At 40.1% G+C, this 23,433-nt stretch overlaps 2 protein-coding genes across 7 annotated transcripts in view; one reads left to right on the forward strand and one right to left on the reverse strand.

The window, feature by feature from the left end:
• Positions 1-5,768, forward strand: part of FNBP1L (formin binding protein 1 like) — a 55,919-nt gene extending 50,151 nt beyond the window's left edge. For 2 of the 3 annotated variants that reach the window (XM_063407528.1, XM_063407525.1), the window contains 4 exons: positions 549-681; positions 1,129-1,223; positions 1,719-1,867; positions 2,251-2,792. In XM_063407528.1, the coding sequence (XP_063263598.1) occupies positions 549-681; positions 1,129-1,223; positions 1,719-1,867; positions 2,251-2,429 (556 nt within the window). In that variant the 3' untranslated portion in view covers positions 2,430-2,792. Of the gene's footprint in view, positions 1-548; positions 682-1,128; positions 1,224-1,718; positions 1,868-2,250; positions 2,793-3,456 lie in introns of those variants that run through there. The other variant, XM_063407527.1, reaches the window with a different exon arrangement.
• Positions 5,769-6,572: 804 nt separating this feature from the next.
• BCAR3 (BCAR3 adaptor protein, NSP family member) overlaps positions 6,573-23,433 on the reverse strand; it is a 67,667-nt gene continuing 50,806 nt past the window's right edge. For all 4 annotated transcript variants that reach the window (XM_063407520.1, XM_063407522.1, XM_063407521.1 and 1 more), the window contains 9 exons: positions 17,684-17,812; positions 16,133-16,575; positions 15,475-15,575; positions 13,063-13,697; positions 10,265-10,380; positions 9,309-9,480; positions 9,001-9,124; positions 7,863-8,075; positions 6,573-7,088 (listed from right to left, as the gene is read on the reverse strand). In XM_063407520.1, coding sequence (XP_063263590.1) covers positions 6,901-7,088; positions 7,863-8,075; positions 9,001-9,124; positions 9,309-9,480; positions 10,265-10,380; positions 13,063-13,697; positions 15,475-15,575; positions 16,133-16,575; positions 17,684-17,812 — 2,121 coding nt within the window. In that variant the 3' untranslated portion in view covers positions 6,573-6,900. The remainder of the gene's footprint in view (positions 7,089-7,862; positions 8,076-9,000; positions 9,125-9,308; positions 9,481-10,264; positions 10,381-13,062; positions 13,698-15,474; positions 15,576-16,132; positions 16,576-17,683; positions 17,813-23,433) is intronic.

Genomic DNA, 23,433 nt, shown 5'->3' on the forward strand with positions numbered 1-23,433 from the left:
GGTTCTGTCATGGTTCTCTGTTTTTTCTGATGTCCTCTACCTCAGCCAACAGTAGTCAAAAGCTAGGAGACAATATGCTAGGCCAGGCTATTAAAAAACCTTGTTAAGTTCATAGTTTGTTCTATGTAGGTTCTGTTAATATTGCTTCCATCTGCTTTACTGTAATACTCATTTTGATTCTAACACTGCATAGGGAGTACTGGCTCTAAAATGGTGTGTTAAAAAATGTGTGGGTCCATTGAGCAAGACAGCTGCAGTTCATGCTTTAAGAGCAGAACATGACCAATATTTAGGAAATTGTGTATCACAAACAGGATGGGAAACAGCACTGAGATTGGATAGGTGAGAGTCAACAGCTGCAGTCCCTGTGTGCCTGTGCACAACACAAGAGAGGAAAGCAGAGGACAGAAGGGGAGAAGGATTTAGGCATGGTGTGAAGACCAGGAGTTCCTTGTTGCTGTGCTTGTTCAGGATCTCATACACATTATTTTAGCTTTAATGAATCAATACTGGTATATTAATTATTGTCATGTTTTGTATGTTTTTAGAGATGCCCTCATCAAGATGAAGGATGTTTATGAGAAAAATCCCCAGATGGGTGATCCAAGCAGTTTGCAACCAAAATTAACTGAGACCATGAGCAATATGGACCGTCTTCGGATGGAAATACACAAGAATGAGGTTAGAATCTAAAACAGTTTCTTGGACAATGTAAATGATTGGTACAATTGTACTTTGCCTTACAGATTTTAAATATAGCACCCAGAAAAACTACTTAAGAGTACAGCTCCTGAAAATAAATACAATTTTTTTTGTGGAGTGCTGTATTTTCATCTAGCTAGAATAAGGATGTACATTATTAAAGATGTAAACGGTTTAGAAGAATTTATTATTATTCCCTTATTCTGAAATCCACATGTAATTAAAGATTTTCTCCTTACCACTAGTATGGGGTGTAGGCTAAGTAAGCATAAAGGATAGGTTCATGCTCTGTGTGAAGTAATTGAGACTTGACATTTGACAGCAGTCTCTGCGTGGCTGTGAAGTGTCTGCAGTTCAATGCATTTGTTAAATGTGCTGCTTTAGAATCAGTTTTCCTTTGACACCAATATTTGCTCTTTCCCCAAGGCCTGGCTCTCTGAAGTTGAAGGTAAAGTGGCAGCCAGAAGCGACAGGCGGCACAGCAGCGACATCAACCACCTCGTCACCCAGGGCCGAGAGAGGTCACTGTCCTGTCCCTACTGCTCTAGATCCTGTGCTAGAGTCTGTGCAGCTCTCTGATGATTGCAGGAGTGATGGGTGTTAGTTGTCCTCCCAGAGTGTGTGTCCTGCTAAAGGGAAATCTTAACTGGCCCTCACTTCTAGAGGTCACCTCATGCCATTCTGGTAACACATAAAAATAATCTGATGGAAACACCTGCTCATTAAATAGCAGTGCCTTTTAAACCTACCTTATTCCATTGCATAAGGCTCACTAGTTTCCATGTTCTGTGAGACAGATATGTCAAATTTATGTTTCTTTTTCTAGCAGAATTTGGTCCTAAGCTTTTGCTAGATGAGTTTTTTCAGTAAATCCCCTCTGCCAGTAATACAAAAACTGCTGCTAACAGGGATTCCAAAACAATATCCATGACCTGTCCTTTCTCTGATGCACGGATGTTGTGAGTTTTGGAGCCAAGAACTGCTCAGGGCCCTCATGCTCAGTGCTTGCATTCCAGCCCTGAAGGGAGCTACACGGATGATGCCAACCAGGAGGTGCGTGGCCCTGCACAGCAGCACGCCCATCCCAGTGAGTTTGATGATGAGTTTGAGGATGATGATCCATTGCCGGCTATAGGACACTGCAAGGCAATATACCCGTTTGATGGTAAGGTTAACTGCATGCACTGAGATGCTCTGACTGTAAGGCAGGGGTGATTTGTTACAAAGAACACAGGTAAAATGATTTAAAGCAAATTACCTGTATGAGTAACTAATTGCTTAAAAGGTCGGTGAAGATATTTTCTAAATTACTTTAATTCATGAGCTGTACTTGTGCTGTTTTAAGATAAATATTAGCACAGCTATTGGAAAATATTCAACTTTACGAATTGGGACTGGGTTTTTTCTAAGTCTGTTTGGCCATATGTTCTCTTGCACAGATTTTTCATTCTTCCTGTTTATATATAATTTGGAAACCATGCCTTGGGAAAAAGATGACTTGAAATTCTGTCTGAGCAGTGAGACTTCTTTGCCTCTTGTTCTTCCCAGGTCACAATGAAGGCACTCTAGCAATGAAAGAAGGGGAAATTTTGTACATTATTGAGGAGGACAAAGGAGATGGGTGGACAAGAGCTCGAAGACATAATGGAGAGGAAGGCTATGTGCCAACATCATATATAGATGTAACGCTAGAGAAAAACAGCAAAGGTGCAGTAACCTATATCTAACAGTAAAACTGGCAGCTCTCAGTTGTACGTTCCCCAGAGAAAATAGTGGAAAAATTGTAAGTTATACAGGCTCATGGAAAGAATTACAGAATCAGAAGTCAGCAATGATCTGTTGTTTGCATGAGGAGTTAGCTGTAATTCTTTTCAGAGATGACCACATTAAATTATGCATCTTACACTGGTCTGTAATTTCGACCATCTTCTGCTTTCCTGCTTTACAGAGCACTAAATCCAGTTCAGCTATTGAACTGAAAAAATCAGGATTCCTGCTTGTTCTATGGAATACTCAGTTGTTATAGAGAACTGAAAAAATACTTAAGTTTTAAAGATCTCTGAGATTTACTGTTCCCACTTTTATGACTTAAACTAATTCTCGACTTAACTTAATTCTCGAAACAGTGATCTTTTTCCTCTAATAACTAACTGAACTCAGTTACTGAAAATTATTAATTTCCTTCCTTAGCAAATACTTGGCAGCTTTCACTTCTTAAACAGGAAAATGTTTTCTGATTCTGAAAGTTCAACAAAAATACTCAGGAAAAAACACTATGATTAAGGACAGAAAGTCCACTGACCTATCTCCTTCCTTTTCAGTACTTGTAATGTAGAATGTTCTGTATTGGACACGACGTCATTGTTTTAAGTCTAGATACCTTGAACAAACAAAAAAAGATCACATGTAATGCTTGATGTCTTACTGAAAACTCTCAGCTCCTGATAAGGGAATGATTTTATCTTCTTAATCTGTGCCTGTAAACTAAGCCTTTGAATTGTGTTGTGTTTAGTCTGAAGACAGTGTCTTAAATGTACCCTAGTTCTCCTCATTGTTAAATCACTGAGGATTGGAAACTGCATTGCACAACTTCATTACTGGGGGAAAAAGCTAATTTTGTATTTCTAATGAGAGTTTGTGGAATTAAGGCTAATGTAAAGCCACTGAGAATGGCCTGTTAGAACTGAGCACGCGTCTCTGTCTTCTAAAGGCCTTCAGTAACTTTGTTCTTTTCTTTTTCCTCTTGGACTGCAGGTTCCTGAAGCGGGTTTCTGAGAAAATGGGCGAGATCTTGAAGGAGGTTACATGCAGCTGCTGGGGGGGTGGGGGTGGGGAGGGGAGGGGTGCTAGACTGGGAGGCCCAAGGGAAAGCTAGTTGCATGAATGCATGCAGACATACATTTAGTAGTCACTAACATCTTAGCATCTCCATATATAGGTAAGGATGTATTACAAAATCTTCAATTTGTGCAGGAAAATAGAGTTCCATTACCAGAGTAAAAAGGCTACTGCTCCTAAAATTGCTTTATTTTCATTGTCCTAGGTTGTCCCATGTGCACAAACTATATTTTAGCTTGTGCTACATTTTGATTTTTCTCAGTTACGCTCTTTTCCAACTCACTTGTATTGGCAGTCATTTAGAGCCCTGTGTCAGTTATCAGTCTGCCTGTGCCACCTCCATGCTCGCCGTTAACCTCCTCCTGCATGCCTCGGACACTCAGGCATGTTCTGTGTAACACTTCGGCATCATCGCTCCTCTTATTTTGTAACAAATCATTTTCTTTAAATATCTTCAGCACTAGAGTTTCATCCCAGTATCCATGTATGCTGCTATAACAATACCACTGCAACCATCATTACATTCCAGATGTTTGGCATAACTGATAAGCAACTGTACGGTGTTTTGTTGATTTGGGGAAATAACGCATCTCAGCTCTAGCCTACAATGCAATCAAGAGAAACTCCGAGAACTGTGGTCCATCTTCAGCCCTTCAGTACCCTGTTGTGAGCACTGACAGCCTGGAGCACAACCAGAGGATTCACCACTGCAAGCTAGTGACTGTTCTCAGAAGTCAACCACTTGCCATTCAACTGCTGCCTTAAACTAGAGTGCCTAAATCTGTTGTTTGCCAACACTACCACTTACAGTATCCCACAAAGGGCTTTGTGTCTCAGCTCTTTCCGCAGTGCTGCAGCTGCTGAGGTAGCCACGGTAGGTGTTTTCTAGAGCTCTACTTTACTGGATACATGGTGCATCCATGAATTTTATACATTGAAATGTGTATCTCTTCATTTGACTTTAATATTTTTTTAAAAGATTTTTATGGAAACTGTCTTTTAGTTTTTCACTATGACGTTCCAATTTCAATTACTGCAGTGCTAGTCCATTTCCAGGTGATGCTTCATTGTATGGACCAGGTGACATTTGAGTGATACTTCGTAATGATCTTTGTGCACTTTTACTTGTAAACAATTGAAATTTGGATATGTTTATACGTGTAAATATAGTTGTCTGCAGTGCCCCTGTTGCTTATGTTGTCTTGCCTCCCATTTGTGGTTCTATTAATAAATACATCATATCTGATTGATTAGGGTGATAAGAATTAGACTAGAGATGTTGGGGGGAGGGATACTGACATCAACACAAGCTTGTCAACCCAGCCACCTGCTGTTTGGCAGTGTATTATGGAATAAGAATTAAAACATCCTGTTTTTCTGGGGTCTGAAGCAATATGTGGATGCAGCAGTGCTGGATTCTTTTTCATTTCAGTGTTATTAGGAACTGTACTACCCGTAAAGCTGAATTTGAGTGACTTGTGTAGAGGTTATTCCTTTTGTTATGTATACCACTATTACACAGCTTGACCTAGTGTACTTTGGGGCCTATTAAACTCTAAAGTTTAGATTTTTGGAGCTTGTATACAGGGTTATTTATATAATAATGTGACATTACTCAATACTGACAAAACTACTTAGGTAGTTTTCTGGGTTTGGGAGTCTGGGGGGGTTTGTCGGGATTGGGGTTGGTTTTTTTCTTTTTTTTCATTTTTTAAAATCTAGTGCTTTTTTATTTTGGAGAAAACTCAGTGATCCTTGTGGGTCCCTTCCAACCCAGAATATTCTGTGATTCTATAATTCTGTGAAGAGGAAGAAATGTGATCTGTGTTTTCTGGTTAAGGGCCTGTGGTCTGCCTGGCTAATAGCCTCAGAGGTCAGTAATAAAACTTCCTGGTAAAAGACTAAATGTTCTTTTCACACTACTGTTTGTTTTTCTGAATCAAGGATTTGCTTCCTTTGGAGGCAGGTTGCTTTCAAGAGGGATAGTGCAACTTGTATGAGGGTTATTAAACATAGGAAAAGGTATTTGTACTTGCACAGCTTATAAATCACTTATTCTAAAATTCTAAACGTGAGTTGTCTTAAAGAATCAGACATTTTCCAGTAATTTTTTAATCCTTTTTTGTGCACATGTTGATTTCCTAAATGTTAAATGCTTTGTTTAAAAATAGTGTTCTCTGTTGAGAATATTTTCATGGAATAAAAAAATCTTTTCATGGTCTAAGTAATTAGCTTCCCCATTTGTCTTCTGTTGAGATTGACAGACAGACTCTCAGTCTGAGGTTTGTAAACTCTTGTTCTGGTGGTAAAATCCTCTGCTGTGATTGTAGATAGGAGGAACAGATTCTGGTGTTGGTTGTGTTGTTATCCTACTCCAGTACTGTCAGTGCTCTAAGTAACATCTCACTCCAGAAACAGCCTTACTGCCAGCAAGCACACGCAGCTCTGACTGTAGTTCTTAAATATTTGTGTAACATCTGAGGATAACCCTTACTCACCAGTTCTGTGAGATTTGCTGCTCTGCTGGGACTCCTTGTATAATAAACTCTGTGCATGCTGACTTCCTATAAAAAGTAGTAACACCATATGCTTTGCCTTATCCAAGGAAAAGGAAAAAGTATTTACCAAAGTGATTCACCTCAGTAAAGGAAGCAAGTTGAATGCATACATACACCCACATTTACTCATGTCTGAAAGCATTTTAATTGTCTGGGTTGTTTGTTCTTGCAATTTCATCATTCATTCCAGGCACAGTAGCTGTTGTGCAGGCTGCAGCAAAAGCTGAAGTACTACAGACTGTCTGTGAAAAAGGGGAAGTTTTCCCAACACATACACAGACCAATTTTCTGGTTTCATAGGCACAGTGATGTTTAAACCTTCTGGTTACGTATAAAGGATCATTTCTGCAACTTGCACTGTTTCTGTGATTTGTAAGTATACAAGTTATTTTGCAAAACATACACTTCACAATTCTATCTACAGTCATTTTTATATTCATTAAAGGAATATTATACAACAAATTCTCTGCCACGTCAGATAATTAATCTATAATTTTATTTACACTATTTGCTTCATCTTAATATTTAAGATGCCAGTGCCCTTACTCCTTGGCATCATTAAAACATTACAACTTTGGGGAAATAAAGGGATAACCTAACTGTTTAAAGGGATAGGTAAATGACTTGGTGACACAGTAAATAAATAATTTGTTTAGAAATCAGTAGTTTTAAAACAAGTGTGCATTGTGCAGTTAAAAGTTCTAAACATCTCGTGAAATGCAAGAAGTTTGTGCAGTATCAAGTTGCCAGAAGAATGCTAAGGTTATTTCAAGTATATCACTTAACTAGTGTTTCCAGAGTCTTATATACTTAATTGTTCCACCAGCTTCACTGGAGGAGGTTCCAGTTTTCGGGAAAGTGCAGTTAAGATCCGGTTGAATTTCTCATATCTTTCACTTTGATTAACTTGTGCTCCTTTGCTGCCCCAAAGCAATCTCATTTGAAATTCTGTCTTGAAGATTTCACTCAGCTCTTCATCTGGCTGGAAACCTAGTAAGTAAAAAGAATCACACGGTATCATCAGTAGGCAAATTTTTTTTATTCTGTAGAAATGGCTTTAAACTGTCTTCTCCCCAAATAAGCTGAGTGCACTGGGTTCTGTTTGCACAATGATTTTAACAAGCTCGTAAAACAGTGAAAATCCTTTCCAGCTTTGACATTCTAGTAACACTGATGGTTTTAAGGACATTGGGATAGGCTAGCCTTGCTCAGTTCTAATGTCTAGAATTGTCATCATAATCAGACCCTAAATATAATTACTGACATATACATGGTGCCTGCAGAAATTACTATATTTCTCGCCACTCCTTTAACTTTTCCACTGCAAGTCTGAAAAATAAAGTCACATATTAACATGTTGCTTTCTGGCAGTAAGTGGTCACAATCTCAGTGGTGCAATTTGCACTGTTGTAAAGACTCTTAGGGTGGTATTTTATTTATAATAATCAGAGTCAGAATTGTATATTGTACAGAAGACAGGAAGTTATCCTCAGTCTGTACTGTACTTCTGTTCAGTTGCCAGAAGGGTCAGCATACTGAGTCATAAGGACTTGGAGTATGAGCAAAAATGCTTGCTGGAGAGATGTAGTTATGAGTCATATACTGTCTGCTTTTAAACAATATTGATGCTGTCCTCAGACTGAGTCTCCTGCAGGACATTTGCTGCTCTCAGCTCTTGCCAAAGAGGAGAATTTCTGTCTGACATGCAGGGGCCCTTGTGCAGGCACCAGCCCAGCTGGGCTGCAGTGCAGCAGCCTCTCCTACCTTGCAGCAGCCGCTCTGCCGTCAGGCCAAAGGTCCGGGCGTGCTGGGCCAGCAGGCGCGCCGTGCCCAAGTGCCTGAGCATTATTTCACCACTCTGGTCACTGCTCTCCCACAGCTCCACGCCTTCAAAAACAACAGCCTGCCGCTCCAGCAAGGTGACAAGAGGCAGCAGCAGTGGCACTGTTATGTTGTTCTGCGGAGCACTGAGAATTCCTGAAACAGAGGAACAATCATATATCCTATCATCAGACATTATTGTTAACTGAAGAAGGTATTGTAACTGCAGTGGGTTTTTTTTAAGTTGGAAACTGCTATTTGTCTTCCATCTTTCAAATGGAGGACAAAGAGCCTTCAAAAATCTTACCTTAAATAAACCTGTCCTACCAGTTTCCAGTGAACTGGCTGGGGACAAAGACCAACACAAATCAGTGTTGGAAAGCTGCATTTGCTACAGGGGAAAGCTCTGCTGAATTACTGGACAGTGGAACAGAGGTTTTAAACAGGTATTTTAAACATTTTAAAAATTTTAAACATTTTAAAAATAAAACAATTTTTAAAATGTTTATTTTACTTCCAATAAAAGTATCCATGAGGCTAAAAGGTTTTTACGGTTTACCTGTTCTCTTGCAGAAATATTCTGAGAAATTATTTTCTTTGTCTTGCATCCCTTTAGAAACTAGAGCTGCAGTGAATTTTGCAAAGGGGCATCTAATGTGACCAGAATTACCTAACCCATTCTTTTTATTTGAGGATTCATCCTCTGATCTAATAGACAAAGCAAATAAGAAGCAAAATCTGCCAGAAATAATTCTCCTGTGAGGAGAGATGGTTTTTTTCCTGTTTTTGTGGCAAGGTGATGCAATGTGTCAGTTTCTGCCTGACACAGAGGAATTAGGGACGTGGGAAGAATGTTAAATTCTACAGGGATACAAGCACAAACACATACTGATGTTTGGTTGGCAGATCGTTTGCTTCCATTCATAATCACGTGGCATTATACAAGTTTACATAATCATTTTAACATACAATGCACAGCTATGGAAAGAGCAGCTGCCTCATCTCCCCACACAGGAAAGCAGTAGGGGGAGGGTTAAAATGGTTAAAATGCCAAATAGAAACCAGTGTCACTCATACTCACTAGTCCACTCATCTTGTCCCTCATGCAGAGCTTTGCAAGATGGTTTCAGCTGTTTTTCGTACATAATGGCAGTCTGGGTGTAGCAGTGTCTGAGAGCTGTCCAGGTTTGTTCTAATCTGCTGATCTGTTCATGCAAAACAGAGAATACCCATTATTGACTCCACAGCAGGAACAGTACACTGCTATCACAGAGTGGTAGAACAGTCATGAGGAGTATTGTGATGCTCTCTCTAGTCTCGAAGAAATCACTCAAATTAAATTAAATAAGCCATCAAACAACTCCACATTTCGGAACATAAAAAGAATACCTGTGGCATTTCCAGTGCTTTCATAATAGCAGAAAATCCATATAAATCCCCTAGTGACTCCTTCAACTCCACAGCCACTTGGATGATCCTGTTTAATGTTGCTGCTCGATCTTCCACACTTCCTGTGCAGCCCAAGATATCAACGGCTATTCCTATTGCCATGGTATTGTGCCTGTAAGTGAAACAATTCATGCGACCAATTACAAATTATTACATTCACATGTGTTCAAAGAGCAATTCAAAGGTGTAGTTTTATCTTTGCATGCCCAGCCAAACTTAGCCTTGCCAACATCTTTGCACCAAAACCAGTAATGACATATGGAGTAAATACACACAGGCTTTTAATTAATGTTTTAATAAATTCTCCTGAGATACCACTAACTATACAAAATTCTGTTCAAACAATGAATGAATGAACAGTTCTGGGACAATTCCCTTTGTCCTCCATATTCACATCCTGTGACCCCAATCCCAATATCTCAACAAGCTACTGAAATACGAAGCAGAAAATGTAGATCAGAACACCCTAAGTGTTCCCCCTCAACTTGTGCAGAGGTTTTTCAGAAAGATGCTGCTAATTTTTTGCTTTATTAGATCCTCTGGGCTCTTCCCACGTGTAGAAGGATACTACCATTCAGCCTCCTGCACACACACACATGCTCAGATAGATTACAGGTCTCCTGTGAGCTTGGAAAGGAGAGCTGATGGCATTCAGCTGTTCCAAGGACCCTGCTTTCAACACCTTTCCCCTCTCCCTGTACTACATGTGACAGTTGTCTTCAACCTAACAGAATCATTTCCTATTCAAAATGAATTCTCATAGCAGCTCAGTAAATAATCTGTACATGTGAATTCAGGGAACACATAGGAGAGCATTTCTGAAGGAAATGAGGACAGTGCAGCCATGCTTTGAGCTTTGGCCATCTGCCCTGGCAATGAGGAACAGGAACATTTACCTCTCAATCAGGTCAAGGCGCAGCTGATGTCCGTAAGGCAAAGTGATCAGTTCAAGACCAGAGTTCCCTCCCATATTCCTCCTCATCTCTTCAGAAACTTCTATTATCCTTGCCACCTGTCAAGTGCAAAAAACTCTGCATAAATTTTGAAACTAACATTTTTCAAAAAAATCCCAAACCTCTAGCCACAGAGAAGTTCTCCAGGTAAGTGCAGGGCATACATAGCTAAATGCACAGCATGTAACATTATAATACAGGCATCAAAGAAAACTTAAACCTATGCATGTTCAGTGCCTTACACCAAAAAGTCAAGCAGATATTCTTTTAAAATTATACAGCCACCAGAAAACATAATAGGTGTGACCAAAATGCTTTATCAAACCCCATCCTCTGCTTCCAGAAAGGGATTACTATGCAGGTTCCAGGAAATGTAGTGTGCTCTCAGCCTGATCCTTGTCAGAGAGGCTCTGCTCTTTGCCTTAAGGTTACTTTTGTCTTTTTCCTTTCTAAAAAAACTCAGAAAAAAACTCAGAAAAAAACTCAGAAAAAAACTCAGAAAAAAACTCAGAACGTTTTTGGTTACACCACAGGGTCCTAAAGATGACTTAGCTTCATAAAAGTTTGTAAAGATGAGTTAGAAAAAGAGCTAAGGAGGACACAGTGTTGAGTACCTAATGAAATCAGTGTGTGAAAGCTGACACCCTCACCAATTTGTCTTTGCTTTTTTAAACAGATTGTATTAGCTACTGATTATCTCAATAACAATTATAATTGCTAATAACAAGCCAAACCACATGAATATGATGGTGTAAGATTATCTGCTGGTTCAAGGCCTGTATGTTGACATATTTACAAACCAATCTGCCTGCAATTTTCTGATATACCCATCAGCAGGCTTTTTTGGCTATGAAATGATGAAAGCAATCTGAGCTGCACAACAAGCCTCACCAGTACAAAACAGCACTGCAGAAAAACCTGTTTCACTTCTACAGAAGCAGGAGTGATATGAAGCCCCAGGAGACACTGATTGCTGTTCCATCACAGGTATGCAAGTGGCAAACACTCACCTCATCACTGAACATATGGGTGATTCTTTATTCGAGCTGTCATTATTTAAAAGGCAAACTGAACTACACAGGACATCTGAACTTTAGCCTGGGATCTCAGTACAAAGCTTTCATTCTGGCCCAATTCACAGGCCAATCCCATTGCATCATGCAGTTCTTATCAGCGCAGTCTATGTAACAAGCTGACAGGAAATGACAGGCATTGGCTCAGCACTTGGAGGGGAACATCAAACAGACTTTACCTGTCCCAGCTAGTTACTGCTCCTGTTCCAAAATTCAAAAATCTGTTTCTGCAAAGCCCTCCAGTGACTCTTAATTAATTCCAGCAGGCTAGCTGGTGCCCTAGCTTCATTGCAAAGTTTACAGTATTTAAAATAAGGAGTCTAATAATGAGCTAATTGAATATTGTATACATACATACATACATATAAACTCACTAGTTCTCTAAGGCATGCATATCCCATGCCTTCAAGCAACATGCTCTTTAACCATATATTAAAGATAATCTAGTTAATAAGTTGAAGGAAGGAAGAAAAAAGTGAATTCCGGAACTAATGTTAGAGAATACTGTTAAAACTCTTGGAATCATAGTAAAAAAACAGTCTACCATTTCTGAGAAGAGTGAGCAGTTATGGAGCTGAGTTTTTCTGAGTCACTTGTCTGCATCAAGCCTCACTTAGCAGCAGCTAACAGTGTTACTGAGGAAAGAAAAAGCTGTGTTTGCTGTTGGCAGGACTCAACACTGCCCCCTCCTCAGACCTTTGGTGTCCATCAGTGCAGCAGCACCAGCAGAGTGCTGCTGATGTAATTCTGGAGCATCAGCACTTCCCTTCCTGTCTGCAGTGGAGTTGCCCAGTAAGTAACCGTGTGCTTCGCTTCTCAAACTCTTCTTAACAAGACTAAAACCACCAAAGCCCAACAAAGTTTGGGAGGTTAGATACCCATCACACCATTTGGTTCCTGTAGCTGCTCTGCAGCAGGTACAGCACTCAGTCATGCCAGTGAAGTCATGCAGATTTAACTGCAGTTACATTTCTTTCATTACACAAAGTCATCACCTCATTATGAGGTGATTCTCCAGTCTTTCTGATCCATTAGCTGATCTCCAAGTCCTGGCAGCTGACCGAAGGCTACAATGTGAAAAATAGTTCTCTGTGTTTTTTACATCTTTCTAAGCAATTCCAGTAGCACAGTTCTCTCACACGAGAGAAGAGCACAAGTCCTGATAGCTATTTTCCCACACCACCTTTCCAGCTCTCAGAGAGGAACTCAGACAAAGATTAGAAGAGCAGCTGGTTTTCAAAGTTTAAATATATTTCAATCCATTGAGCATTGTATATAATGGCCATGTGGCAGTCAGGTAATGTCTGCCTGCTCTTTGCCCTAAGGAGCTATTTCCTGTGTGAGCAGTTCTCCCCACAGTGCTTCACAGCAGACAGCTCTTCCTCCCAGGCAGGAGAAAGGCTGAATCACGGCTATGCAGCAACTGAGAGGAGACTTAAAAGACATATTGAGAATCTGAGTCTAAAGTCAAGCATGATGAGAGACCTTTAGTCCAAAGAGTTTGTGAACATTCTTATTCTTCAAATGGAAAACAAACACCCTAAAAATTCCTGCAAGCAATACAAGCATTACAATATTTGCAAATCTACCCATTATTCTTTTCAAAACAGTTCTTTAAAAAGTCTAATCTGGCACAATATAAAAGAAAATGCATTATATTTCTTTTACCTTGCAGTCCATTCTAAGAATATGCTGTGCAATAGTTTTTGGGTTATTGTTGGTGAAAAGCTCTTTAACTTTTCTTAACATGGATGTTTCCAACGGCTTGTTTTCAGGAGGAAGTAGTTTGGATTCAAAATCATTTGGTTTAAAACTAGACTCTGTCTCATAAACAGGTGCAGAAAAGATGCTGTCTTCTTCAGCCATGTGAGTTGAGGCTTCTAAAGGGTCTGCATGGTTCATTGTAGGATCATCATCAAGGATCAAATAGCTTGTTTCAGAGTTCCTGAATGTTGCCCTCTCCTTTTGTGTCAGATGTTCCACATAGCTGTTTTTCTGACACAAGTGTTGCTTTGCTGCTGGAGGATGTCTGGCAGGGTTCAGTTCACAATAGTGTCCTTCAGAGCTGTGGGATGCCAAAGGAGAATCTGGGGGCTTCATCAGGGGGGCTTTGCTGGGTTTAGGTGGAGGCTTTGGACAGAGCTGACTGTCTGATCCTCTAAGAGCTTCCCCTAGCTGTGATTCTAAGGTAACTTTCTGAACAACTGTGGGGCTTAGAGATGGTTCACTGCCTGTTCTAAATGCAGGTGAGCTTGGACAGGAGTTTGCATCTGCTTCAGGTAATCGAGATGGATGTCTTGAACCTGCAGGGAAAACCAATGTTTTAGAAGGCCAAAATACATACAATTCCTGTGCCAGACTGCATCTCTTAATGCTGTTTCCTAAGGATAATATTGTCAGATCATGTCAACTATTTGCTGGCAAAATTGTGTATTTTGAGGAATGACCTAGCCAGTAAATTCCATTCACTTGCTGATCCTCCCAAAATCCCAAATACATGGAACAGCTGCACCATAGTATTACTCTGTGGTAATGCTGACAATACTTCCAGTCCCTGCTGCATACATAGGCTATCCTGTCAGAGCTGGATGGCCTCCATGGCTGGGAATAGGAGGTATCTTTGTAACCTGATCTAGGCTATAAAAACAGCCACTTCCAGCTGCATCACGTGAAAGATGAGTCATTTCTGAGAACGACATGTTTGAGATGAAAGCAAAACTTCCCAAAGTCATGCCTGAACCTGAACTAAGGTATGGAAGGAATGAACTTCAGAAATGCTAATCTTTTTGTGAAACAGAGCTAGTTTGAAGAGCTGGATCCATATACTGCTGTGTATTTATGCCTCATCCTGTACCCGCTGCATATGCAAACCATGGCATCCAATATGGGATTGAGTCCTGTGTCAGACATTCCCAATCTGCAGCTCTCAGTGCATTTGCTGGTATCTACAGCAAAGTGGCCAGTTGCATCATGTGGGTGTTACTGCTTGATTACAGATATAAAACAAAAACTCCAAATCACAGGCTGTCACCACCCTTAGGCAGTATGATAACAGGACCTGCTCAAAGGATGCTGTGACAAAATGCACAGCAGAACTCTTCAGGCTGTTGTAGTACCAAAATAAAAGTATCTGCAGCCATGGACTGGAATACTCAATTCAACTAAAGAGGGACAGAAACTTGCCTTATAAATGTCTGTCCATCCCACTGTTAAAACACAGGAGCACACTCTTTCCATCAAACTACAGTCTCACTGGGCAAATACTTAATATTCTCTTTGTCATGAGAACTCTTCCTACAATAAGCATGAAGAATTTTAACAGTACTGTATTCAAAATGAGCAGCCTTGGAAGTCAATACTTGTTTGTCCACATGGGAAGAGATGCATTATTGCAAGTTTCTATACCCCAGTGTGTTAGTACAGAAACAATTGCTTAAACCTTTGAAGAATCTGAGAAATAAAATGCCCCAATCAACAACTGATCCAAGTGCTGTCACACCCTGGATGCCTTGCTTAGGATGACAGTGGCCATGGAACCAGACAGCAGCAAAAGGAACAAAAAGCAAAAGGGATGGAGGGTAGAGAGACTGACAGAGGTGGAAGAACAGAACTGAGTACAAAAGCCATGGCAGTGTTTTTCTCCTAGTGAGGAACATTATCTCATCTGCACAGTTTACCCTGAGAAAAAGCGGTTACCAGAATTTCCACAAAACACCACTTGTACTTAATAAAGTTTTGTCAGAAAGACATGAGCGAAACAAGTCAGTTCTTGTCAAGCACAAGTGAGGAAAGGTAATACTATCAAAAAAGATATTAGTGCCAACCACAGCTCTCATTTTTTGGTGTGGAAGCCTGCTGAGTTGTGTGCTAAGGTTCTCAACTAGCTGGTGTATTGTAAATAAAAATCCTGTTCCAGTGACTTGAAGAGAAGCAGTGTGTTAACACAGCTCACAGTGGCCATTAAATATAATGTATTTACAGTACTCAGAACATTCAGTAGTCTCACTTTGGTCTGAAGAGTAACAGACCACCTGGACACACACCAATTCTAAGCATGAAACTTCTAATTACAAAACATACCTATTAGCAGATAGCTCTCTGACTGGTGAGCCTTTAAAGGAAATCTCTTCTCCAGAACATGATCCAAACTAGCTGGCTGGCTACCACTTTTTTCTTTGTTTCTAGAATAAACAAAAATGCAAACAAAAACATATCAATATATGCAGCACTTTAAATACATATCTAACTGCCAGAATATATCATAACCAGTGAAAAGACCTTTAGTTTCCCACTTGGGCAGCTTAATTCATTCATAAACTGCTGTCAAAGTGGCAGTGAAATGGGTTATACTGTGTGTCACCCTGCAGCATTTATGAAGGTATTTCCTTTCTAATGGAACATTTGATTTGGACACTGAAATTTGGATCCATTATGCCACACTTGGAGTTTTTATTTCAGGAGTCAGCTATGGAAAAACAGACTTCTCTGGAGCAGCAGCAAGATGTTATTTTAATCCTTTGTCTTAGATGGTCAAGATTTGCCAAGTCACTGCAGTGCTGTTGTGCTTCCAGAGTCGACGTTTGCTCTCACTTTGTGGATTTGGTGATCTTTTGCTAAAATCAGCAAACTCTCATGCCTAGTCTTCCATCTCAGGTCAGAGTGAAAACTCACATCACCTCCACCAGGAGCTGATACACTCACTCCATTTCCCTCCATAAGGACAGCAAAATTAAGGTACCTCAAAAGATTTCCTCTGGGTATGCTCTGCTCTGGGGATTGCATGCTGGATAAACCAAGACTCAGCCTTTTTGCAGTTTCTGTTTTTCCTTCAGGGGTGCTTGGCTCCTTTTGTTGGACTGGAGTTACACCATATTTTTCTTCTAGACACCTGAGAGGCACAGTCCTGTTGATAGGCTGGAAAATAATTGCTCCACTCTGCTTCGATATTGGTGTGCGATTCCCAACGTAGTATCTAACTAAGCCAGGGACAGTGTCAAAACTTTCCAGTTCAAACTGATACTGAACACGACAGTAGGCTTCATTGAGTCTTAGAACTGTTTTGTTGATTTTAAAATGCTGAGGGGTATTTTTCCACTGACAGGTAAGAACAAAGTTCCCAGGACTGGAGAGAGAATCCCTAATCAGAAAATCTCCATCTCTCTGAACTAGGCCTTCTGCCACCTTTGAGGAAAAAGAATTATACAAAAAATTACTTTCAGAATCAGAAAACAATACATTACAACAAAATATTTTTAAGCACAGGAATTAATTTGGCTACTCTGGGAGGATAGCAAAGCCACAAATACAAAGCAAAGCATGAAGTGTGGTAGAAGAATGATGTCTCCAATTCTTAATTAAAAGCTCATCCCACAACAGAGATCTGAAAGGGCTTCTTGGAAGGAGCCAGCAGCCAGAAGCTAAGCCACTTTTGCATGTGTATTTCTTCTAGTTTGCTAATAGAAAATAAGGCATGAAGGGCAAGCAGTGACCCAGGATTTTAAGTTTAAAGCATCTGAATATAGAGTCACACTGAAGTTTAAAAGCCATTAATATAAAATCCCGGATTTTGCCTTTTCATTGTTACCCTTACATGACAGAAGCTTTCAATTTTTTTATTCTTTGTGAAGACTGTATGTAAATCCTACTGACTAGGAAGAGCCAGAGACACCTTGTTTTTCTGTTTCGAGTTATTCCTTTCATGTGATAAAAAGGCCGCCAAGAGCCCAGCGCGAGTGTGCGGCAGCAGAGCCGGCCCTGCCCCGGGGCTAAGGGAGGCCCGCAGGGGGAGCTCCAGCGGCCCTGGAAGCCCCGATCCAACCTCAGCCTTACCATGTCTGTAACTGCGCTTGTACGGATCGAAAGCTAAGTGGCTGAATTGATTTTGTTGCGTTGTTTTGGTTTTTTTTTCCCCTCTTCCCCAAGTTCCAAGCGCAAGAAAGAAAATAAACAATATTTTAACTTTCATTAAAAATTCTGAACCAAATTAATGTCAGTGTTCTCTAAACAATGTATGATCCTAGTATTCTCATACAAAGCCTAAATTCCAATTCCAGATTTATTCAGTGCACAAAAATCTATGAAATGTATCTATTTTCCACCAGGGTCTGCCCCGAATCCTTCCTCAGCTTCATTTTATGCCCAGCTGTGATAAATACCACAGCTTTCATACAAAGAGTCATTGTGTTCCTACTAAATTCCTTCAGGTATCAGAGATGTGTACAGCACATCAGTGAAATTCTGCTTGTCTGTGAAAGCTCGAAGCCCACTTGGCAATGCAAAGCCCACGTACCTGCCGAGGAATTCGTCCGTGGTACCAGGCATGGCTACGCAAGTCCTCACTGCTCAGCAGCAGTTCCTCCTCTAACTCCTTCTTCAGTTTTTCCGGGCTGTTGTCCATAACCTGCCTCTCCCTAGAAAACTGCAATAAAAGATTAAAAGCTTCAACTGTGCCAAGTTTAGTGATTAACATTTTACCTGGGTTATAACTTCCATCATATGACCTGCACTGGAATGCAGGTGCTGCTTTCAGCAGGCTGGCTTGGCTTTGCTCTCTAGACTGTATTTGCAAACCCCAGCATGCTGTGAGATAACATGTGATTGTTCTACACCGCACGGAACGGAGCAAAGTGTTCTGTGCACCAAATAACGACACACCTACAAAGTCACTTCTCCTACTTCCTCTTTCCAGTAAGAATTCTAACTATATCCAAAAAAATGGAGCTGGACCCAAATGCCCTGCTCCAATATTCTTCCTCCTGTTTAAACTTCCATTTTAAATTTAGATTTTTTTTCTCAGCAACCGCCTTTGAACCCATTTAGTTAAGAGCATTCCAAATGCATCAAGACAGGCTAAGCTGGACCACTTAGTTGTTCAATATTTCTGTTGCCAAAGTATCAATTTGCCAAAGTAAAATTTCAATCTTAAAGGGCTTACTCCTAATGGTCATTAAATGTGCACATCCAAGATGTTCTCTTCCTAAAGGATAAAAGCTGTTGTTGCCCCTTAGCACAAAAGGCATGAGTTTTGCCTGAAGACATCTCCATCACCACTATACAACTACTATAGGATTTTCTGGAAAATTTCTGTCTTCCTCTCTTCTTGGGGCACAGCTTTCATGCTGGCCCGCTCTGGCTCACTAGTCCTTACGGATGCAGCGTTGCTAACAGTGAGGTGCAGGATCTTCTCCAGAGCAGACACGTCCTCTTTCACAAGCACTCTGGGAGGGAAGTACTTTGGACTTCCTTTCATTCTCCAAGGCCTGGGACTCCGGCCCTCTTTGTTGTGCTGCAAAGTTTCAAAAGCCTGGGAATGTGCTCTACACTGATCAAAGAATCAGAGTATACCCTCTCTGCAGAGAGAGACCAAAAAAAAAAAAAAAAAAAAGAGGGATAAGGAGCGACACGAGAGGGGGTCTCCAGCAAAATGCAGCATTTTGCTCCAGTGCATTATGGATTTTTCTCTTAGGTCTGGATATGAGCCAAAGCTCACAGGCTTCTTTACCTGACACACTGATGCAAATAAGGAACACATACATTATTTAAAAAAAAACTGGGAAGGCTTGCCCACCAATTTCTGTTCTTTCCATGAACACTGCTCTCTATAGCTTTTTCTTCTTCACAGTGAATACTCACAGCACCTAACCATGGGAGCAGGTGGCACACATTTAACACTTCTTTCAACAATCCTCCCTGCAATTTCAGGCAGACTGAATTGCAACAGACTACCAGACAGCAGATTTTTGGTGGAATAATGCCAGAGGAGGCATCCTGCTGCCAAGATAATTTAAACATGCTGGGAGCCCAGAGAAATTCTGAGATAAATTCTCCTCTCTGCTTTTCACAGAGAAAACTAAGGCTTCTCTTAGACAAACACTAGTAGCTAACATAGAAAGGCAGAAGATTAAAAACAACCTGGTAAAGACTTACTTTTCACCTTAGTTTCCCTTCTGTGAACCAGAATAGGGTGCTATTTATCCATACAAATCTGGTTCAAAATGGACAGGCGTTTTCATAAATGAGCAAATTCTTTGTGTTTTTGTACATCAAGGTTTTGCATCAACTCCTTCCAAGCATTACAAGAAGCCTGTGCAGAAAGAACCATGCCACAAAAAACCTTCACTGAAAGGGCTCATTCATAAACCCATGTACAACACGAAGAGGTGAAGTTACTGGATGTACAAGGAGTCACAGAAGAGGCTTGGTGAGGACTGAAGTCCAAAAGCATACTGAAGTGTCAAAACATAGTCAGGAAAGGCCAGAAATGTCCCCTCCACTCCCAGCCCTTGTGACCTATCAGACCAGCACAGGTGAAGGACCTCAGGCACACGCCTGCCACTTGTATTTCCCTACTCAAACGGCTGGGAACCATTTAAAGCTGACTGGCAAGGATTCTCAACAGCCCTATCACTGCCACGTCTTAGAGAAAGATAGCAAGTATTATGGCATTTACACAAGCTGAAGGCAGAGTGAAGAGCACGCAAATTGAGCTGAGGCTTTTCAAAAGCACCTTTTCTCCTGACTGCACAAGGAAGTGGCTGGAGAACTTTCAAATTACTCCCTCCAGGGTAAACAAAAACATCCAGCTGCAATGGTGTAACAAGATCTTAAAGTCATTGCTGTGTGTTTTGCTGACCTTCTGAGAGGAACTACTACTTTTAAGTGAATTGTATTTAAGGTTTCAAAAGATGCTTTTGACAATAGAAATTGTTACCACTTTTCCAAAAGCATCTCACTTTATCTCAGTGGTAGGCAGAGCTATTGAAAATAGACTATAGGATACCATGGCAATAGTAACTGATTTTGCTTAGGAGAGCTATACTTTTAGCCAACAAAAAGAACTGTAGATCTCTACCAAAGACCTATATGGGATGAAATGGACTAGTTTAATTATTATCCATCCATGATACTGACATGAATTATCTTAAAAATACCACGATAATTCACTTAGAGATACATATTAATTACAAATACAGCATAGAAACCTAGAATTTCTTCTGGTGGTTGAATGGGTTTTTCATTACTCAAATGAAGTTAATGAGACACATACTGAACTTGAACTACATCTAACAACACAGCTAGAAAAACATTTAAGGAATCCAAATCAACTAAATTGTTAACATTCATGATTTTTGGTTTGTTAAAAATCCTCTCAACCATGGTCTACCACATGGAATATACTCTGACTGCCAGAGAGATCAGACATCTCCTGAGATGAAGCAAACATGCTTAAATAGCCTTTAGGTAACTCAGAACTTGGTGAAAGAACTCCAACGGTTAGCACAAATCCCAGGATACACAAGGGGAAAACTGTCCAGGTAAACAAGTTTAGTAATAGCATGTCTTCCTGGAGAGTTTTTTGTTCACTGAGACTGATTTCTTACAGAACCTACTAAAGGAGAAGTGTGGCTGATGAACTCATCTCACCAGCCAATACCTTTCTATGCTAAACACTGCACCCAAGGTCTCTGCTCTGCACGAATCTTTGCACACACTGAACTTCACATCATGCAAGGCTCAAAAATCACTACAGGCACAGCCTATGCAAGCATGGGAGCCTGCAAATAAAGAAGAGGCCAGGCTTACAACAATTATTAGCTATTCCAGTGGGCTTTCTTTCAAAAGAAAGCTGCTTTATTCCACACAGCATGATGCAGATGCTTCAGCCTCATTTCCCAATTGCACCCAAAAGTTAATGGGCAGCAATGGTAGGCTGCAAATTTGCACTAATTTCATAGTGACAAACCTTGATTTAGTAGTATCTCCTTGTTTTATTTCTTTGTCTAAGACTTTGATGTCTCCTACTCAATGACAGAAAGAAAGCTGAATTTACACTGACAGATAGATAGTGAAGTGGATGGTAAAAAGAAATTTTAAAATAATCTAGGGAAAAATGAAAGACTTCCATGCATTTTGCAGCAAATCATGGTTGAAGCAACACAGGGAAGCTTCTAGTTTAAATACTTGGAGATCTTCAATAGCAATAACCCTGTCAGATATCCCTGGAATAAAAAAGCAAATCAAGTCAGCAGAACAGTTTTCAAATACAGATGCTTTTCCTGGCCTACAAAGAACTCCCTTTAAGTGTGTGCTTTCCAGAACTGTTTGTTCACATTTTAGTTGCATTGTTTCCAGTCCTGGTGCTATTTTAAGATATTTCTGCCATGCTGAGTTTTTGTGAACAGGTCCTTAAAATAAAACTACATAACTACCTAGCAATACAATACTATCACCTGCCAGCAAAAGCCCTCAATCCTACTTACATAGACTGTGGAAAACCCAGAGAGCCAAGACTTTAGGAGGAGGGGAAAAAATTCAGTCAATAGTTAAAAACTAAGAAACTCCTTGGCAGTTCATACATTTCACAAAGGATTTCTACTTCAGGGCTATTAATGTAATACCAAATTGTGCTTACAGATGTAACAAGCTATCTGTAATGTTACATATTATTTTACTCTTTTTTCCAGGCAAGTATTATTCTAGCATACCAAAACCTAGAAAATATCAAAGTTTAAGGAAATAAAACATGAAATTATTATCTCATTTAGGGCAAATTTGAGGAGGACTTGAGTAACCCACTAGAATATGCTGTGCCCCTGAAATTTGTGAGTGTATTTTAATGGGAATTTCTCACAATAATCTGCTGCTTATGCATCCAAGGCATTACTTACTCGTGAGAATTTGGCACTCTCCGAAGGCAACTCGCTATCTCAAGCTCTTGTGTCAACCATCCTAACGGAATTTATCACATTAGACTGTGCTGAATAATTTACTGTATGAGGCTGGTAGTAAACAAAAGAGAAGTCCCACAGTTATTTCTGTATTGTTACTAATTAACTCCTCTCTAAGGTGATGATGTGTTTGGTTTATCGTTTTGGGTTGTTTGGTTGGTTTTTTTTTCTTTTTCTTCTTCTTTTTTTTATTTTTCCTAAAACAATTTGAATTATGACAGAAAGGCTTTTAATTTTAGACACTGTTTGGAAGTGGTCCAAAATCTGTCATGCTAGATCCCTTCATTCGGCTCAGATAAAGCCAAAATTCACATCATCTCTCTTCGTATCCTTCTGGCAAAGTATTATTTATGCAAAGCACAACCAAAGACTGTACGGGTACCAAACTAGAGGGGCCACATTTCTATCCAATCTCAATTACTTCCTGGTGCTTTGCACAGCTCTGCCAGGTGACAGTTAAATAAGCCCAACAGGCAGCCTTGGAACCACCTGATTTCCTGTGGCCTTGAAGGTTTCAGAAAAAAAAGAAAAAGAGAAGAGGTGGTTATTAGGGATAAATGAGAACACCTTTGTGAAAACTGAAGTATGACCTGACTGAGGAAGAAAATCAAGTCCATACCTTTTCCAAAATTTTAGTACTTTGTTTAAAGTTTTAATAAGTGTAGTGAATCCATCTAAACCAAACCTATTTCAGATTTCTCACAAATCCATCCTTTCTCCAACACTGGAGGCCTGCTATGCTTGCTGAAGTACACCTTGAATGCTGAACTGTGGTTTTCTGACTGGGTAAAATCCCTAGGTCTTACAGAGCCTCCACACAAATGAGGAGATGGGAGATTTGAGATTCATGAAAAACTTACATTTTGTGAGATTTACATAGCTTTTAGCCAAGGGGATAAATTAACAGAAAGATGAATCGACAGAAAATATGAAGGGGATGCTGGGGCAAGCACAGGAAATACCAAGAGGGAAGACAAGGATATGAAACAATAAAGAAGGGAGAGGACAGACAGACACTGGACACCAAAAACATCTGGAAAAGTGAAAAATAATGACATTCCTCTAATTCCAAGCCACTAGAGAGCAGTCAACAGAAAATGAATATTTTATTGTCAAAGTTTCAATTCTGGATCAATATATAATTCACTGGCTGTAGAGATCCTTTCAGTCTTTAATCCTGTGCCCTTGTGATCCTAATCGGACTGCCCATCTGGCACTATGAATACAAGCATTTAAAAATATACAATTATGTGACTTTATAAGATGTTTTAATGAGTACAGTGGATATCATTTCACTTGTAACTCGACTAAC

This window comes from Prinia subflava, chromosome 10, assembly GCF_021018805.1.
Source record: "Prinia subflava isolate CZ2003 ecotype Zambia chromosome 10, Cam_Psub_1.2, whole genome shotgun sequence".
Classification (NCBI taxonomy): domain Eukaryota; kingdom Metazoa; phylum Chordata; class Aves; order Passeriformes; family Cisticolidae; genus Prinia; species Prinia subflava.